Source organism: Arachis hypogaea, chromosome 3 (genome assembly GCF_003086295.3).
Source record: "Arachis hypogaea cultivar Tifrunner chromosome 3, arahy.Tifrunner.gnm2.J5K5, whole genome shotgun sequence".
Taxonomy (NCBI): domain Eukaryota; kingdom Viridiplantae; phylum Streptophyta; class Magnoliopsida; order Fabales; family Fabaceae; genus Arachis; species Arachis hypogaea.
The window spans coordinates 42695997-42711620 of record NC_092038.1 but is presented as its reverse complement, the minus strand read 5'-3'; the positions used below and the strand labels follow the sequence as shown (position 1 = coordinate 42711620).

At 36.3% G+C, this 15624-nt stretch overlaps 2 protein-coding genes across 3 annotated transcripts in view; one reads left to right on the top strand and one right to left on the bottom strand.

Annotated features, from left to right (window-relative positions):
• The first annotated feature begins 614 nt into the window (after window positions 1–614).
• Window positions 615–4199, top strand: LOC112790396 (zinc finger CCCH domain-containing protein 43). Of its 2 annotated transcripts, none has more exons than XM_025832777.3 (6): window positions 615–1592; window positions 2116–2184; window positions 2367–2486; window positions 2581–2859; window positions 3097–3366; window positions 3802–4199. In XM_025832777.3, exons 1-6 carry the CDS (start codon window positions 945–947, stop codon window positions 4006–4008), a joined length of 1593 nt encoding a protein of 530 aa, XP_025688562.1. In that variant the 5' UTR covers window positions 615–944; the 3' UTR covers window positions 4009–4199. The 2 variants fall into 2 exon arrangements, with proteins under 2 accessions (XP_025688562.1, XP_025688563.1); XM_025832778.3 differs by having other exon boundaries at window positions 650–1592; window positions 3808–4199.
• A 264-nt stretch (window positions 4200–4463) lies between these two features.
• The window catches only part of LOC112790395 (callose synthase 10), a 37039-nt gene continuing 25878 nt past the window's right edge, over window positions 4464–15624 (bottom strand). The window contains exons 37-51 of the mRNA XM_025832776.3: window positions 14687–14802; window positions 14503–14586; window positions 12930–13042; window positions 12315–12367; window positions 12046–12222; window positions 11900–11947; window positions 10935–11093; window positions 10720–10833; window positions 10516–10604; window positions 10270–10428; window positions 9864–9966; window positions 5839–5958; window positions 5587–5637; window positions 5307–5489; window positions 4464–4941 (exon numbers count right to left, since the gene is read on the bottom strand). Coding sequence (XP_025688561.1) covers window positions 4705–4941; window positions 5307–5489; window positions 5587–5637; window positions 5839–5958; window positions 9864–9966; window positions 10270–10428; window positions 10516–10604; window positions 10720–10833; window positions 10935–11093; window positions 11900–11947; window positions 12046–12222; window positions 12315–12367; window positions 12930–13042; window positions 14503–14586; window positions 14687–14802 — 1806 coding nt within the window. The 3' untranslated portion in view covers window positions 4464–4704. The remainder of the gene's footprint in view (window positions 4942–5306; window positions 5490–5586; window positions 5638–5838; window positions 5959–9863; window positions 9967–10269; window positions 10429–10515; window positions 10605–10719; window positions 10834–10934; window positions 11094–11899; window positions 11948–12045; window positions 12223–12314; window positions 12368–12929; window positions 13043–14502; window positions 14587–14686; window positions 14803–15624) is intronic.

The window sequence follows — 15624 nt, the reverse complement described above, 5'->3', positions numbered from 1 at the left end:
ATTTTCATTTCATTAAATTAAAGAATACAATTGTCCAAAAAAGCGACCGACAAATCATAAGAGGAGATCTTTCAATACCACTTAAAGTGAAGGAAATTACTTGAAATCAGAAGAAAATATGCAATTCCACTAAGAATGACGGCAGGGAAAATAGGGAGTGCTAAACTATTATTTTATTCATTCTCTAATAAAATTTTATTTGGAGAAAAAAATTAATATTTAAATATATAATTGAATGATATGTTGACACATAAGATTAAAGAACAAATATTTTAATAGGACCTTTACAAAAAGAATGGATACTTTAATAAACCTAATAAATTATTTTTCATATACTAAAAAAAACGTTTAATAAATATTATTTTATTTATTTCTAACAAAGTTTTATTTGGTGGAAAAATATTAATATTTAAATACACAATTAAATGAGATATTGACACAAAATTAAAAGAAAATTAATATTCAAATTAACAAATAATAACTCCTTTTTTTGTTGTCCAAATAACAACTCCTTTGGAATTGTAGATTTGTAGTATGATTTAAGTCTATTTAATAATGTTTTTAATTGTAGTAAGAAAAATTTATTACGGCATGGATAATTATCAGCTCATTTTGGTTCTAAGTGTCCAATGGTAGGCGTATACGGTTAACAGCAACCTCTGATCGTATAACAATACGTACTTCCATTTAAAGGTACATACTTAAATACACCTCACAAAACACAATGCAAAAAGTACACTGCGGAAAGTAACACCCCTTTGCGTTTTTGAGTTCACACTTGTTCTGGTCTTCTTCTGATTTTTCCCAAAATAATAAAAAAAAATCCAACCTTTATTTTTATTTTACTTTTGGGAGGTTTTCTCTCACCGTCTTGTTCCTGTTTCAATAATCTTTCAAACAATCTCCATTTTTAGGGTTTTTGCTTGAAATGTTGAGGAACAAAAATGGAACCTTCTGAATCAGAATCAGTTGGTTCCTCCACCACAACCACCACCAAAGACCCACAATTGGGTTCTCAGAGTGAACCTTCTTCTCCTTTTCCCAATCATCATCACGATCCTCAACAATCAGAGCCAGATCTCAGTCAAAATTTGGGGTTGCAGGATGAAACTCGTGATGAACTTGGTGCAGAGTTCCACAAGAAGTTGGATTTGAAGGATGAGGATGAAAGGGTAGCTGAAAATGAGAAGAAAGATTCGAACTTTGTAGCTGGTAGTGGAGAATATGGTGGTGAGGAATTGGGTGGTGAAGGTGGTTGTGCCCCGGAAACAGGTGAAGCACAAGGGAGTGATGATAATGATGGTTGGGATGATGATGAGGGTTATGGCTGGAATGAGAATGTGAAAGAGAGTGAGGTTGATAAGGTAAGTGGAGATTTTGATGTTGATGGTGATGGTAATGGTGATGATGAAGTTGAAGTTGAAGGTGATGAAGAAGTGGAGAAGAAGAAAGATAGAAGCAGTGGTAGAGTTCAGCAGCAATATCCACTGAGGCCTGATGCTGAAGATTGTGCTTTCTATCTTAAAACTGGAACTTGCAAATTTGGATTCAATTGCAAGTTTAATCACCCACTTGGTAGGAGGAAGAACCAGGTATTAATTATTCTTCTGTTCCTATTATCAATCTAGCACAGTGGTCTGGATTGCATGTTTGAAAATTAGGGTTGAAACTCACTTCTGAATATTTACTATTTGCCCAAGATTTTTTTTTTCCTTGTATTTTTAGCGTTATATATTATATCAATGGAATGAGTAGATTGAGATAAAGGGCATTTATGCTTAGCTGAATAATGTAGTATGTTTGACTTGAAGCACTGGTACCCTTATCATGATTTATACCAAATATTAAAACTTTAGAAGTTTCAAAGAGATTGCTTGGTCATATGCTTTTTAGCGTCCATCTTGAAAATGTTACTTTTTATATATAATATTGCTTAAAATTTTGGTTTTTGATGGACTCATTATGCTCAAGGACGTGGTAAATTTGTAACATTGTCCAAACTTCAAGACTTATACTTTATATTATTAGCTTATATCTATTGTACACTAATAACATTAAAAACTGCATTTTGTGGTACTTATAATCTATGTGTTGATTTTTTTTCATTGACTAAAGGCTGTTAAAGAGAAGGTTGGGGGAGAAAGAGAAGAACCGGCTGAAAAATCGGGCCAGATAGAATGCAAGGTTACTTTCAAAACTATGGTGTTGCGCGAACTTCAGATTTACCATTGCATTTTCTATTGTGTTAACTTCTATTTTAATGACAATGAAACATAGTTTTTTTTATATAGAATAAAATCGCATGTAGTCATTAAAGCGTATGATATTATTTATTATCTTTATAGCTTTATTTGCATATATGGCAGTATTATTTAAGGTCGGGAGGATGTAAGTTTGGAAAAGCTTGTAAATTTAACCACACAAGAGGAAAGCCTTCAGCTGCGCCACTTTTGGAGCTTAACTTTCTTGGCTTGCCTATACGATTGGTATAATTTAGTTTCGTCCACTTGTAGTGATATTTATTTTTTTTTGGATTTATACTCTCCTTTGTTTCTTTATTCTTAAACACCTCAATGACAGGGAGAGAAACAATGTCCCTATTACATGCGCACAGGCTCCTGTAAGTTTGGAGCAAATTGCAAGTTTAATCATCCTGATCCTACTTCTGGTGGTAGAGTTGGGGATTCTGTTTCAGGATTTGGTAATGGTAATTATGTACCCCTACAAGGCGCATCACAACCATCTGGTCCCTCGTGGTCATCTTCAAAAACATTAAATGATACTGCTCCTTTTGTGCCAATGATGCTTTCGCCTAGTCAAGCGGTTTCTCCCCGAAGTCCTGAATGGAACGGATACCAGGTAAATTGCTTATATTTGGGATCAAAGCTAACAACCTTCGGCAAGAGCCAATCTACTGCATTATTACTATTACACGAGTTTGCCAAATTTCTGCTTTTTAATTTTAATGTTCTCTGTTTTAATATCATTTATGTTGCAACATATTTAGTCCGGTTTCATATTTAATAAAGAAAAGGCAGTAATATTATATATAGTATTATGTTTCCAAGAAATTTGACCAGATTATGGTTTGTAAAGGCACCTGTCTATTTATCCGAGAGGAGTATGCACCCACCATCGGCATATGTCATGAACAACCCAACAATCGAAACACCCATGTACATGCACCAACCAAAGCAGACGCCAATTGAAGAGTTTCCAGAAAGGCCTGGTGAACCCGAATGCAGCTACTTCTTAAAAACTGGAGATTGCAAGTTCAAATCCAATTGTAAATTCCATCATCCAAAGAATCGGGTTGCAAGAATACCTCCGTGCAACCTCAGTGACAAGGGCCTGCCTCTGAGACCTGTAAGCTTACAATAAAACGTTCCCCTTAAATTTATTTAAAAAATAAGGATTTTTATTGAAATAAGAAAGGTTACATGAAAATAGTGAATGTTATACAAGAAAAATAGTTAAAATAATCTTTTACATGGTTGAAGAAAAATAAATAAATTTGGTAAAAGGCAAAGATTAAAAGAGTACAAACAGCAAAAGTGATTTTATAGGTCATAGTGGCAAGTATAGTGTGTTGATTTTGAACAAGGAACGTGTTGATTACAACATACAAACATAACCACTATAATAACAAGCACTTCATGCTGATAAATGCTAAAGGTAAAATATGCATGTGCACGTGAAATATTTGTTACTTCTGCTGGTAGACGAAAATATACATGTAAAATATGCTGAATTACTAGTTTACCTTATCATCCATAATTATGCTAATTATGAAAATTTCAGGATCAGAATGTATGCTCCCATTACAGCCGCTACGGGATTTGCAAATTTGGACCAGCTTGTAAGTTTGACCACCCGGTAATAAACCCATCTCCCCCAAGTAGTCCTGGACTTGATCAGCAAACTTCTTATACAGACACGCCTAATGAGATGACTACGATGGAGGGAAATGGAGATGCCAATGATGAGGCAATTCGTCAGCCTGTTTAGGACTTCATTTGTCAAAGATCTTTTTGCTTCGAGTATATGCATATTTTGTAATTTTCCTTGAATATTTATTGAACTCACCGGTTATGCTTGCATCAGCCACAAGCTTTGCTGATGATAGCTATATATATGTCAAATAGAATCCTTTGTTGACAGTAACTAACAGTGTCAGTAAATTATCTTTGTTCTGACAATCTGGTGTGTTTGAAATGTGGCCTTTTTTTATTATTTCGATGTTGGCTTGTTCATCCAAGATTGTGCCTTGCCAAGGTCTTTTATCTTCCAACGCATTTTTTCTTTTTTACAAACGACTCATTTTTACTTTTTCTTTTCACTTTCTTAGAATTCCTACAAATCTTGTTAAGCACTTAAGCTAGACAATTTTTCAGTTTCTCGTCCCTAAGCAAGAAACTGGAAAGCATAAACATCAGCATGGCAAGTGGCAACAACGTAAAGAGTGGTTAAACTATGGGAGATTATATTTAATTTCGTACTTACAGACTAATATTGGTGGGAACTGAACTGCAGACTATGCAAAACTAAAATAACTAATAATACAAAGAGAAACCCACCAAGAATGATCATACATTCTCACACTAAATGTGGAACCAAGTCCACACTGCACTGCAAAATAATATACATGTGAACTATAAAATCCTCCGCAGAGGTTCACAAGCAATAAAAGATGAGTAGAGAGAGTTAAGCCTCAACATTAGCTTTGTTTCCAGCAAGGATAAGTGAGATTTCGAGACCACGACTGAAGGCTTGATTGAAGAGAAGGCGAGACTGGAATGTCGAAATGAATGGGAACCATGATAGAAGCGCAATTGGCACAAAGATGATCATTCCCATTCCAGCATCATACATTCTTGCAAACTCGCGCACAGAATCCCACAATCCTAGACTCCAAACTATCCTCCTCCAAGTAATTGCCAACTGCAAAGAGCAGAATGGAAAATCTTATAAATGTTGCAGCAGAGGGAATAAGCTTTAAAGCACAAATATCAACAGGCACTAACAATTGTAAATATACTCCTTCCATCAATAATTATCAGTGAAAAAAATGGTACATTAAAAACTAAATGGATGGAGAAAACAATAGGCAAACTGATCCCTTGTGCATGCATTAAGTGCAAAGATAAAATGTAGAGTAGTTATTGTTATGTATAATTGGAGATTAAATCATTATGTTTTTGTCCCCACCCTCCTCAATTTAAATGCTGTGTATAATTCGAGATAAAGAATCAGTTACTATCCAAGTTGGCATGTGAATATTCATACATAAATAAATCCGAACTTACAGATAGCATTGCCCATCCAGTCGGGATAAATGCCAGGATGCTTGCGAAAAGGTCAGGTATTGTCAGATTTGTAAAGGCAACAACAAGACACACGGCTGCAACAAGGCCAATAGCTGCAACTCCCTGAGAAAAACGCATTACCAGCTGAAAATCTGCAGATTTCTTCGGGCTGTAGGTAAAGATCTGCAAAGCAAGGAGGTATCAGAATCCTAGGAAGAGGGGTAGGCCAGAAAGGTTCAAGGGCAAATATAACCAATACAACTAAAAAATTAGTTCAAACCTTAAATATCAAGACAACTACGACCAAGACAACCCATGAGAATCCATATACCTACAAAATAGCAAATTATCAGAACCAAGAAATAAGACTCGTATTTGCTTCAGATTCAAAAGATACAGGTAAAAATACTCTTTATGTAAATTTTATAGGAACACTAAAGTGATTTTCTATTTGATAATTGTCGGGACTAACGATGGTATAGGCTATATGCCACATGAAAAGTTAAATTCAGAGTAAGGAAAAAGATCTTACTGCAAGTGATGTATCTTTTCCAGTAAGATGTAGCTTATATACAACTCCATATTGAAACACGAAGAACCTCAAACTCAAAATTGTCTCCAAGATCCGACCTCTCATCGTTTGGATATGCATCTACAGCAAGAGCAACTCATTAAAAACCAACAGAAAAGGCATCAGCTCAACGACTACTATTTCATGCAATGTCCACAGTCTTACTCAAATCCTGAGAGAAGACTACAATTCTGTAACATTTATAATTCAATTGTCTGATTACAATTAGTAAAACTGAATAAACTTCACAAGGTCCTCACATGGCACCCTCCATCAATACTTGCTCTATGCAGCAGAATCGAATGACATGGCTCCGAAGAAGAGACTTCAGAAGATTTAAATCATTCAACCTAACTTTTTAATGCCATGGGCTTTCACGTGCTTGTTCCACTTACATGCTACCTAATCAAATAATATACCCATCTATTCAGAAGCTTAGTTGGAACAGATGGGAAAATCTTTATGGAGGTAGCTTGGATCATATTTGAAATACAGGGACTTCCTTTTGTGTTTGATCCCTTGTTTCGTTAGAGAAAACCTCCCTAACATGTGTAACATGGGGTTGAGAGATTCTGTGTAATAAGGCGGATACTAATTTTCCCCCATTACCACAATCCTATCCTTGCGGTACATAGCCGGTCCCAAACCCGGATAAAGGAGGGTTGTGTTAGGTCTTCGGCAACCAACAAAAATATAGCCGAACCCCCCATGACATGAATCAAAGACATTATTGCGCTAAAGTTAGGTCGTTGCCCGGAAGCAACGCGCCGTATGGCTCGAGTACGGTGTCAAAGCAAGAGCCGCTGCATCGGTGCCCGGATGTAGTGTTAAATGAGCAAGGGTTCTCGCGTTTTCGTGAACGGACGAGGGTAAATAAACTAGTTCACAAAGGAAAAGGTAAAGGTCGAAGCGACAGAAGGTTGAGATTTGGGACATGAAACATAGGCACTCTAACAGGAAGTCCATGGGGGTGGTGGACACCATGACAAGGAGGAAGATTAACATTATGTGCCTACAAGAAACGAAATGGGTTGGTGCAAAGGCTAGGGAGTTGGATTCTTCTGGTTTCAAACTTTGGTATACAGGAAAGGTGAAGAATAGGAATGGAGTTGGAATAATTGTGGATAAGCAGTAGAAGAAGGACGTCGTGGATGTCAAGAGGGTGGGAGATCGGATCATCTCTATCAAACTTGTGGTGGAGGGAGGTGCTTTCCATGTGATTAGCGCCTATGCACCGCAAGTGGGTTCGGACGAACAACACAAGATAAGGTTTTGGGAGGATCTAGAGAGTTTGGTTCAAGGCATACCTTTGGGAGATAAGATTTTCTTAGGAGGAGATTTAAATGGCCATGTTGGGAGAGAAGTGATTGGATATGGGAGTATTCACGGAGGCCATGGTTTCGGGGTGATCAATGCCGAGGGTAAAACTATTTTGGACTTCTCCTCAACTTTTGATCTTCTCATCGCAAATACATGTTTTAAAAAAAGAGACGAACATCTTATAACCTATAAGAGTGGCATGACAAACTCTCAAATCGACTCTTGTGGAGGAGAGTCGACCGGAAATTTTGCATTAACTGTAAAATTATCCCGGGAGAGAGTTTGACAACACAACATAGGGTGCTCGTCATGGATTTTCGCGTTGAACAAAAGTTGAGGAAAAGACATCATACGAAGAACCCAAGGACAAGGTGGTGGCGGATGAAAGATGAGGAACAAGGAAGCTTCCTAAGACGGGTAGGAGAAGAGGCAAAGTGGGATGAGAATAGAAGCGCGGAAGAGATGTGGAGGGAGATGCCAGAAGTTATTAGAAGAACAGCAAAAGAAAGTTTTAGTGAATCTAAAGGAATAGGACCAAGAGACAAGGAGTCCTGGTGGTGGAATGCGAGTATACAAGAAAAGATAAAGATAAAAAGGGAATGCTTTAAAGAGTGGTCTTTATGCCGCAATGCAGATAATTGTGAAAAATATAAGGCGGCTAAGAAAGAGACAAAAGTGGCTGTAAGTAAAGCAAGAACAAGAGCATATGAGGGTCTCTACCAGTCTTTGGGCACGAAAGAAGGAGAAAAAGGTATATATAGTATCGCAAAGAGCCGGGAAAGAAGAACGAGAGATTTGGATCAGGTTAAGTGCATAAAGGATAAGGATGGAGAGGTGTTGGCTCAAAAGGAGAAGATTAATGAAAGGTGGAAGAGCTACTTCTACGAGTTATTTAATGAGGGACAGAAGACTCTTCCGAACCTTGGTCGATTATGCACAAGGGAAGAAGATCAAAACTTTGACTACTATCGAAGGATTCGAGACTTCGAGGTAAAAGAGGCTCTAAAGCAGATGAAAAATGGCAGGACAGTAGGACCTGATAATATCCCGATTGAGGTTTGGAAGGGTCTTGGAAGAAAAGGCATCAACTGGTTAACCAAGCTTTTTAATGAGATTTTAAGGTCAAAGAAGATGCCTGATGAGTGAAGAAAGAGCACCTTGGTACCTATCTACAAGAATAAGGGGGATATACAAAGTTGCGAAAACTATAGAGGGATTAAGCTTATGAGTCATACTATGAAGTTATGGGAAAGGGTGATAGAACGTAGGTTGGGAAAAGAGACACAAGTAACAGAGAACCAATTTGGATTTATGCCAGGCAGATCTACCACTGAAGCGATATACCAATTAAGAAGAATGATGGAGAGGTATCGTAGTAATAAAAGGGATCTACAAATGGTGTTTATTGATTTGGAAAAAGCGTATGATAGGGTACCAAGGGAAGTCTTATGGAAGGTTTTAGAAAAGAGGAGAGTAAGGATCACATATATTCGGACAATTAAAGACATGTATGATGGGGCCACAACTAGTGTGAAGACTCAAGGTGGTGTGACAGAGGAATTCCCTATTGATATAGGATTACACCAGGGATCATCCTTAAGTCCATACCTTTTCACATTAGTCTTGGAAGTACTCACAGAGCACATCCAAGAGCCTGTGCCATGGTGCATGCTTTTTGCCGATGATATCGTCCTTATGGGAGAGTCAAGGGAAGACCTAAATAAGAAGTTGGAGTTATGGAGAGAAGCTCTAGAAGTGTATGGCCTGCGCATAAGCCGTAGTAAGACGAAATATATGGAATGTAAGTTCAGTCTGAGAAGGGAAAACTCCAATATAGAGGTGAAAATTGGAGAGAACATCCTACGAAAAGTTAAAAATTTTAAGTATCTTGGGTGCATCATACAGGATAATGGAGAGATTGAACATGATGTAAATCATAGGATCCAAGCAGGTTGGTCAAAATGGCGGAATGCATCTGGTTTTATATGCGACAAAAAAGTGCCTTTAAAACTTAAAGGTAAATTTTATCGCACCGCTATAAGACCGGCTATGCTGTATGGTACAGAGTGTTGGACGGCTAAAGGGGAGCATGAACATAAGCTGAGTGTGGCAGAGCTGAAGATGTTGAGATGGATGAGTGGTCATACGCGATTGGATAAAATAAGGAATGAAGATATAAGGGGGAGAGTTGGAGTAGCACCAATTGTGGAAAAGATGGTTGAATCGCGTCTTAGGTGGTTTGGACATGTGAGAAGAAGACCGATAGAACATCCAGTCAGGAAGGTGGATGAGATGGAAGATGGACAAAGGGCGAAAGGCAGAGGAAGACCTAAGAAGACCATCCATGAGGTGGTCAAACGAGATCTACATGTAAACGGTCTCTCTGTAGACATGATACATGACAGAGCACAATAGCATCGTTTGATTCATGTAGCCGACCCCACTTAGTGGGACAAGGCTTTGTTGTTGTTGTTGTTGAACGTGGCCATGTCTTTTCTTTTCTTTTGTTTTTTATTTTTTATTTTTATTTTTATTTTTTGAAGAGAAATTCCATTATAAATTAATAGAGCAAGACAGAATCAACCCTATTTTAAACCATAAATCATAAAAACAGAGTGACTATTATTTTGGGATAAAAGAACAATCAAGTAACTATTAATACCAACCTGCTCTTCATCCCACCAAGACTCCCAACTGTTATCTCCCTTCACTCCTACTCCTCCTCTGTAAAGAAGCCAACTTGTCCAATCATCAAAATCTTCCACAGTCCTACATAAGTTACTAAGTTAGAAAGGTACAGAATAGCTCATATAATTCATGTAACGATATCATCATATTTAAAAATTAGCTATCTTGAAACCAAACATCATCCAAATTAGAAGCAAGGAAAGAGTAAATAGCCATTTTAGTCCTCCAAAGATACAAGTGTAGTCAGTTTAGCCCTTCAAAAATAAATATGAAAACTGGTTGTCCAATATTAACTTCTGTATGTTTAAAGGACAAGAAATGACATGTAATATCAAGTATACAAATCGAAACTGAAAGCAGTAAATTTAACAGCAGGAAACTTACTTTTGCCACTCAAAGCCAGATGGGTTGAAAATATAAGGAGCAAAAAGCCAGGATATGACAAGGAACCAACTGCTTAGAGTTATCAAAATATATGTAACAGCACCTCCCTGCGCATACCCATATGCGATGTAAACTATAAGTAGTAGTGCTATTTCCAGCCTGTTGCATCACAGGGAAAATAAATAAATAAAACATTGCAATGAATTTCCAACAACAACGACAACAATAATAATAAAGAGTACTCACGCTTTGACGAAGTGGCTCCTAGAATATAGTCTGTAATTTTCAGCAAACTTTATGTGACGGACAACAAACCCTCTGCCAGTTGCCCGATACTACAATAAAAGGTCAAATTCAATCACGTCTGAGTTACACTGAATAACTATACATGTTCTGACTTCACATAGAGAGGGAGGAAAAACAAACAAATAAAAAAATACAGCAACTTACTTTTGCACCCCCATGGAGAATTGTACGCCCAAAATAATGAGTTCTAGTTCCTAATGAGAATGTAAAGAACACAGAACATAGCTGAAGTTGCATTGTGATGAAACTAAAAATAGCCTGCAATCATTTCCATGGCATATAACATTTTGGTTAAACACCAACAAATTATTTTAGGTTGATATGCTGTAAAAGAAAGATAAACAATTGTAGGGCCAAACCTTCAGCAATCCTAATTCAAGTATAAACCCCATTATCATTGGCACTGCAGTGAAAACACCAATCTGTACCAAAAATTGTGCATTGAGAGCTGCATCAAGTGCTGTGTTACCCAAAATCCTTGCTTCCCTCGAGATGCGTTCATCAAGACCAGAGAATGCCTACAAATGGTTGTAACATCAGAGAAGAACACCAAGCTCATAATAGTTCAAAAGAGTGATAACTGTGAGGAATGAGAGTGATAATTACAATAAATGAGAGTGATAATTTCCTATGAGTGCTTACTTTCGATACAACTAGTTACTATCTATGCCAAGTTTCAATTTATTCAATGTTTCTTTCCAACAGAGTAAGAGAAATAGTTTTCTTCATAGGAAGATAAGTGCATTAATGAGAAAGAAAAAGAGTACAATGACAGAGCATTATGTATTCAAGGACTTTAACCTTAAATATAGCTGCCATATACAAGGCAGTTCAAATGATCATTGTTGCTACTTAAAAGTTTTTTGTTTTTAAGCTGTGGTGGATGAGTGGCCAAACTAAAATGGACAGGATAAACTAGGCGGTGTATTATACATTTTATTATGCTTTTTTGAATGGTGGGAAGCAGTTCTATTGTTAGAGATGTAACTATTCATGTACCTCCTACTATTGGTTTAAGCTTTTGGGAGTATTTTCATGACATCTATTGACAATTTAACATCCCTTCAGAATTGAAAATCCAGTTCATGACATTGAGATCATCATGGTATTTAGGTAAAAACAAATGAAACCACCACCAGGTCAAGTAGGTGGAGTCCATTATATGGATGAAATGATGCTATAATGTCTTTCTTAAACGTCGTTTATTTATTGAGAAGAAGAACAAAAGTACCAGAACAAAAAAACTAATTACAAATAACTAGGAATGGTTTCATACAAAATTTAAGTAATAAGAAAGAAAATTTAAGTAATCCCATTAGTTTACCAGGTATGCTCTTCCATACAAAAATATATATACAGTGAGGACTGTCATCTGCAACAAAAAATTGGGAAAACATCAGTAAGAAAACTTTGACAAACAAACATCAAAGGATTTTTGAGGGGGAAGTTATATAGGCTTAAGGACTATACCATAGTGCAAACATAAAAACCAACAGTTGTGTAAAAGAAGGAAAGCATTCTGAAAAAATCAAAAAGTTGTCCAAGTCTGTAAACATCCCTGCTAAGCACTTGCTCTCCATTACCACCAGCCACTTTCCCTTCAAAGAGGGCAATCTGGTTCAACCCAACATCCCTTCCTTTTCCAACCTACAGAAAAAGCAGTAACCAGCAAATTAGAAAGACATTTTTTTTTGTGCAGTTGAAAGCATATTGCATCGTAATATAATAGTATATCCAACCTGAATGTATTCATGATGTGTTATATTTCCCAACCGCAGTGTCGAGTTGAAACCTGCAGCATTATTTTGTAGGTTATTTGATTTATGATAGAGAACAAATGTATTTATGCAAGGTTTAACAAATCTATAACCCCCTATTGTATGACACCCTATTATTATTTGTGTAAAAAAAAGTCAAGTTCTTATAGAAAGATAAAGATACAAAATCGCATGTGTCAGAGGAAGGGGAAGAGAGCCAAAAATTAAATTAAAAATAAAAATTCAAGCACTTAACGATCCCATTAAATTTCCAGGATATCCATGGATAATGGTGAAAATTCGAAACACACCCAAACAGACGTCAATCATCATAGGCTAACCCAAAGCCATAAAATGATTATCTTATCATTGTTGTTATTATCACTTCTGATTATTGCTACCACTAGGTATGTTTGGGAAATAATAGTTACAGAAATATATACAGGGAAAGAATAGACACAGCGATAGATGGCTAAAGAATTTTTCTTGTTTTACGTGTTAATATCACAACACCTGATATCAGAAAGACATGACCCATATTAACCCAGAAAATCTAGGGCTGGGCACAAAAGAACAAGAATTATGGATGGTTATTACCTGAGTATATGTCTTCGCTAATATTAATAACACGGGATGCTTTACTAATGCCTCCTCGAGTTATGTGAAATATCCTATCAAATACATCAGGATGTCCATAATGCATGCGAACTCTGCATATTTTTCATTTAACCAACAAAATTGAGAAAGTCTGTAAGATATAGGCCATGCTAAAATGATATGAAAGGTCTAAATTAGCATTGATTGACAAAACATAAAATTGAAAAAATGCCACCAAGGGTTTGTCTATGAGTTCAAATTAGGAGAGTTCTTTGTATTTGATAAAACACTAATTTCATTAAGATGAGGAAAAGGATAATACAAGATAAGGATAATACAAGATTGATGCAAAAGGGTTCCCCTATAAAAAAAGATTTGAGGGGTTTCATTAGCCATCCAAGAGCCTCCATAACACCTAGATTCTAAATATATTTGACTAAAATAATTAATTATATGAAAATATAACTAAGAAATATAGAAATAAACAATTGATTATTACTAACAAGTGTGAAAATGTAAAAGTAACTAATAGCCACTCTCATTTCCTTTTCTTGCTATACTCCCAAACAGCAAAGCCAAACCTCCTAAACACCCTCCTTCCTCTCGCTTTCTTTTCCTTCTTAAGTCTTAACTCCCAAATTAACATGGCCAACCAAAATTGTAACTATTTAGGCACATAAAAAATGAAATGGATTGTCAAGTGGGCCCTAAAAGACAAATTAAAATTTTTGGTTCCTTATCATCATTCACATAACTGGGTCAAAACGGAAATATTTAATGGAAGGATCTAACTTTTTTTTTTTGTTACATTTCTTTCCATTTTGCAAAATAAGATGAGGAAAAAAGATCAGGATTCTTATGTAGTATTTCAAAAGGAGTAACTTTAGACAAACCCATTTGGAAGTCCAAAGCTGCCTCTAAAGTCAAATAGTTCATATGGACATTTGTGCTTAACAGGATTAACACCAATGACTTGCTGCAGGTTTGAAGGCCACATAGCTGTCTTGCATTTCCCAATAGCTGTTTTCTGATGGAACAATTTGTTTAGCATCTTCCATAAATAGTTGGGTGTGCCCTGTAACCCTTGTTGACTAGGTTTGTTAGGTTTGGTAGTAGAAAAGAGGAAAAATTTTTGTGGCAATGTGCAATTTTTGCCACTATTTGGAAAATTTGGTTGGACAATAGTGCACGCACCATCAATGACAGATTTTCTGACAAACGTGTTTTATCGGAGGGAATTATATGCCTAGCATCTGGTTAGTGTAATGCTCTGATCTTTATAAGGGACTTTTCCTCTTGGCCATGTTGAGAGGTTGGAAAGTTATGATTTATAGATAAATATTTGTTTTTTGCTTTTGCTTTTGTATTGGGCTCCCTTATCAGTTATCCCCTAATTTGTATTATCCTTCTCCCCGTCTTAATGAAATTCTTCTTTTATCAATTTTTTTTCTAAAGAAGTAAATGCATCAAATTTTGGGATTATAATAGAAAAGCATATAAGGAGACTAGAGTAAGAATAATAGACAAAACATTGAAAGTAACTAAGATAATAAGCAAAACAAAAACAACTTACTTCAGCGGAGTAGCTAAAACACGCTGGCCTAAGGTTACAAAACTAGTTTCTTGATTTGACATGAACCAAGCCAAGGATGAAACACTGCACCAGAGTAAAATGTGATAAATTTGAGTTATTGAGAGCAGAGAAAACACAATCGTGTCAATTTGTTGATCAAATTTCTACTAAAATCAAGACAAACCTTCCAGTAAAAACATGCTCCCGCACACCAAGAATAGTTGGAGGGCGAAGGCCATGATTAGCATGAAATTCCTCAAGGAGGTTCCTCATTTTCATTGCTTCCTCAAGATAATTGTCCTGTCCAACAGAAGAATTCAAGTTAATTTATATAAACTTTCTTCAGCCAAACATTCAATCTCACACATGGTGGACAGAGAGATCTCTCCATGATGCATCCTTGGTCCAAAACACCAAAAACTGGGAATTTAGACACCGAAGAACAACGGATCATATAAAAGCGCAAGATTGGTAGGCACGCAAAAGATACAAAAATCATTGCATGTAAAAGTTAGGGGTGAAGTTTATATAACAGCATGAAACTCGGCTAAATGCATAGGGCTATACATAATAACATGTCTCCCATTTGATGAATAATAATTCTTACAAGCATACAGCATCAGCACAATATAAGGTCAACAACACGTCAGGACACGGACAAATGAACATGCATCATCATGTTAGGAATAAGTAAATTTCACATATAAGTAAAAGGCAACAATCTCAAAGCGGCTAAAAAACAACTTTTGTATGAAATAAACTTAAAGTGGAAGATACAGTAAAAGAAAATTTCATTAGTCGATGGTTGTTGGCATATAATGAATCAAAATCTGGTTCAAGTTCAGCACTTCCATTCAACAAAAATAACTAGACCCTACATAACCAAATATGGGTTCATGATTTTCAATGGATGCCCCAGTTATCTCCAAAAAAAAAAACTTGAAATAGGAAAGGGAAAAGATGCAAAATGCATGGGCAAAGGAAAAGATATCATCAACGAAATATTAAAAAAAAAGGAAAAAAAGGAAAAAGAAAGAGCCGAGAAAAGCTAAAAAATAAAGCATCACTTCCAACAGAAAAGTGTACTATGAAAGAACCAATAACCGATTGTGGCAATGTCGT

Bases quoted from the DNA above. Each gene is read 5' to 3' on its own strand.
- LOC112790396 (XM_025832777.3), top strand. From the start codon at position 945: ATGGAACCTTCTGAATCAGAATCAGTTGGTTCCTCCACCACAACCACC. The intron at 2,185-2,366 runs GTTACTTTCAAA...CATATATGGCAG, and splicing joins CGGGCCAGATAGAATGCAAG to TATTATTTAAGGTCGGGAGG. The intron at 2,487-2,580 runs GTATAATTTAGT...CCTCAATGACAG, and splicing joins TTGGCTTGCCTATACGATTG to GGAGAGAAACAATGTCCCTA.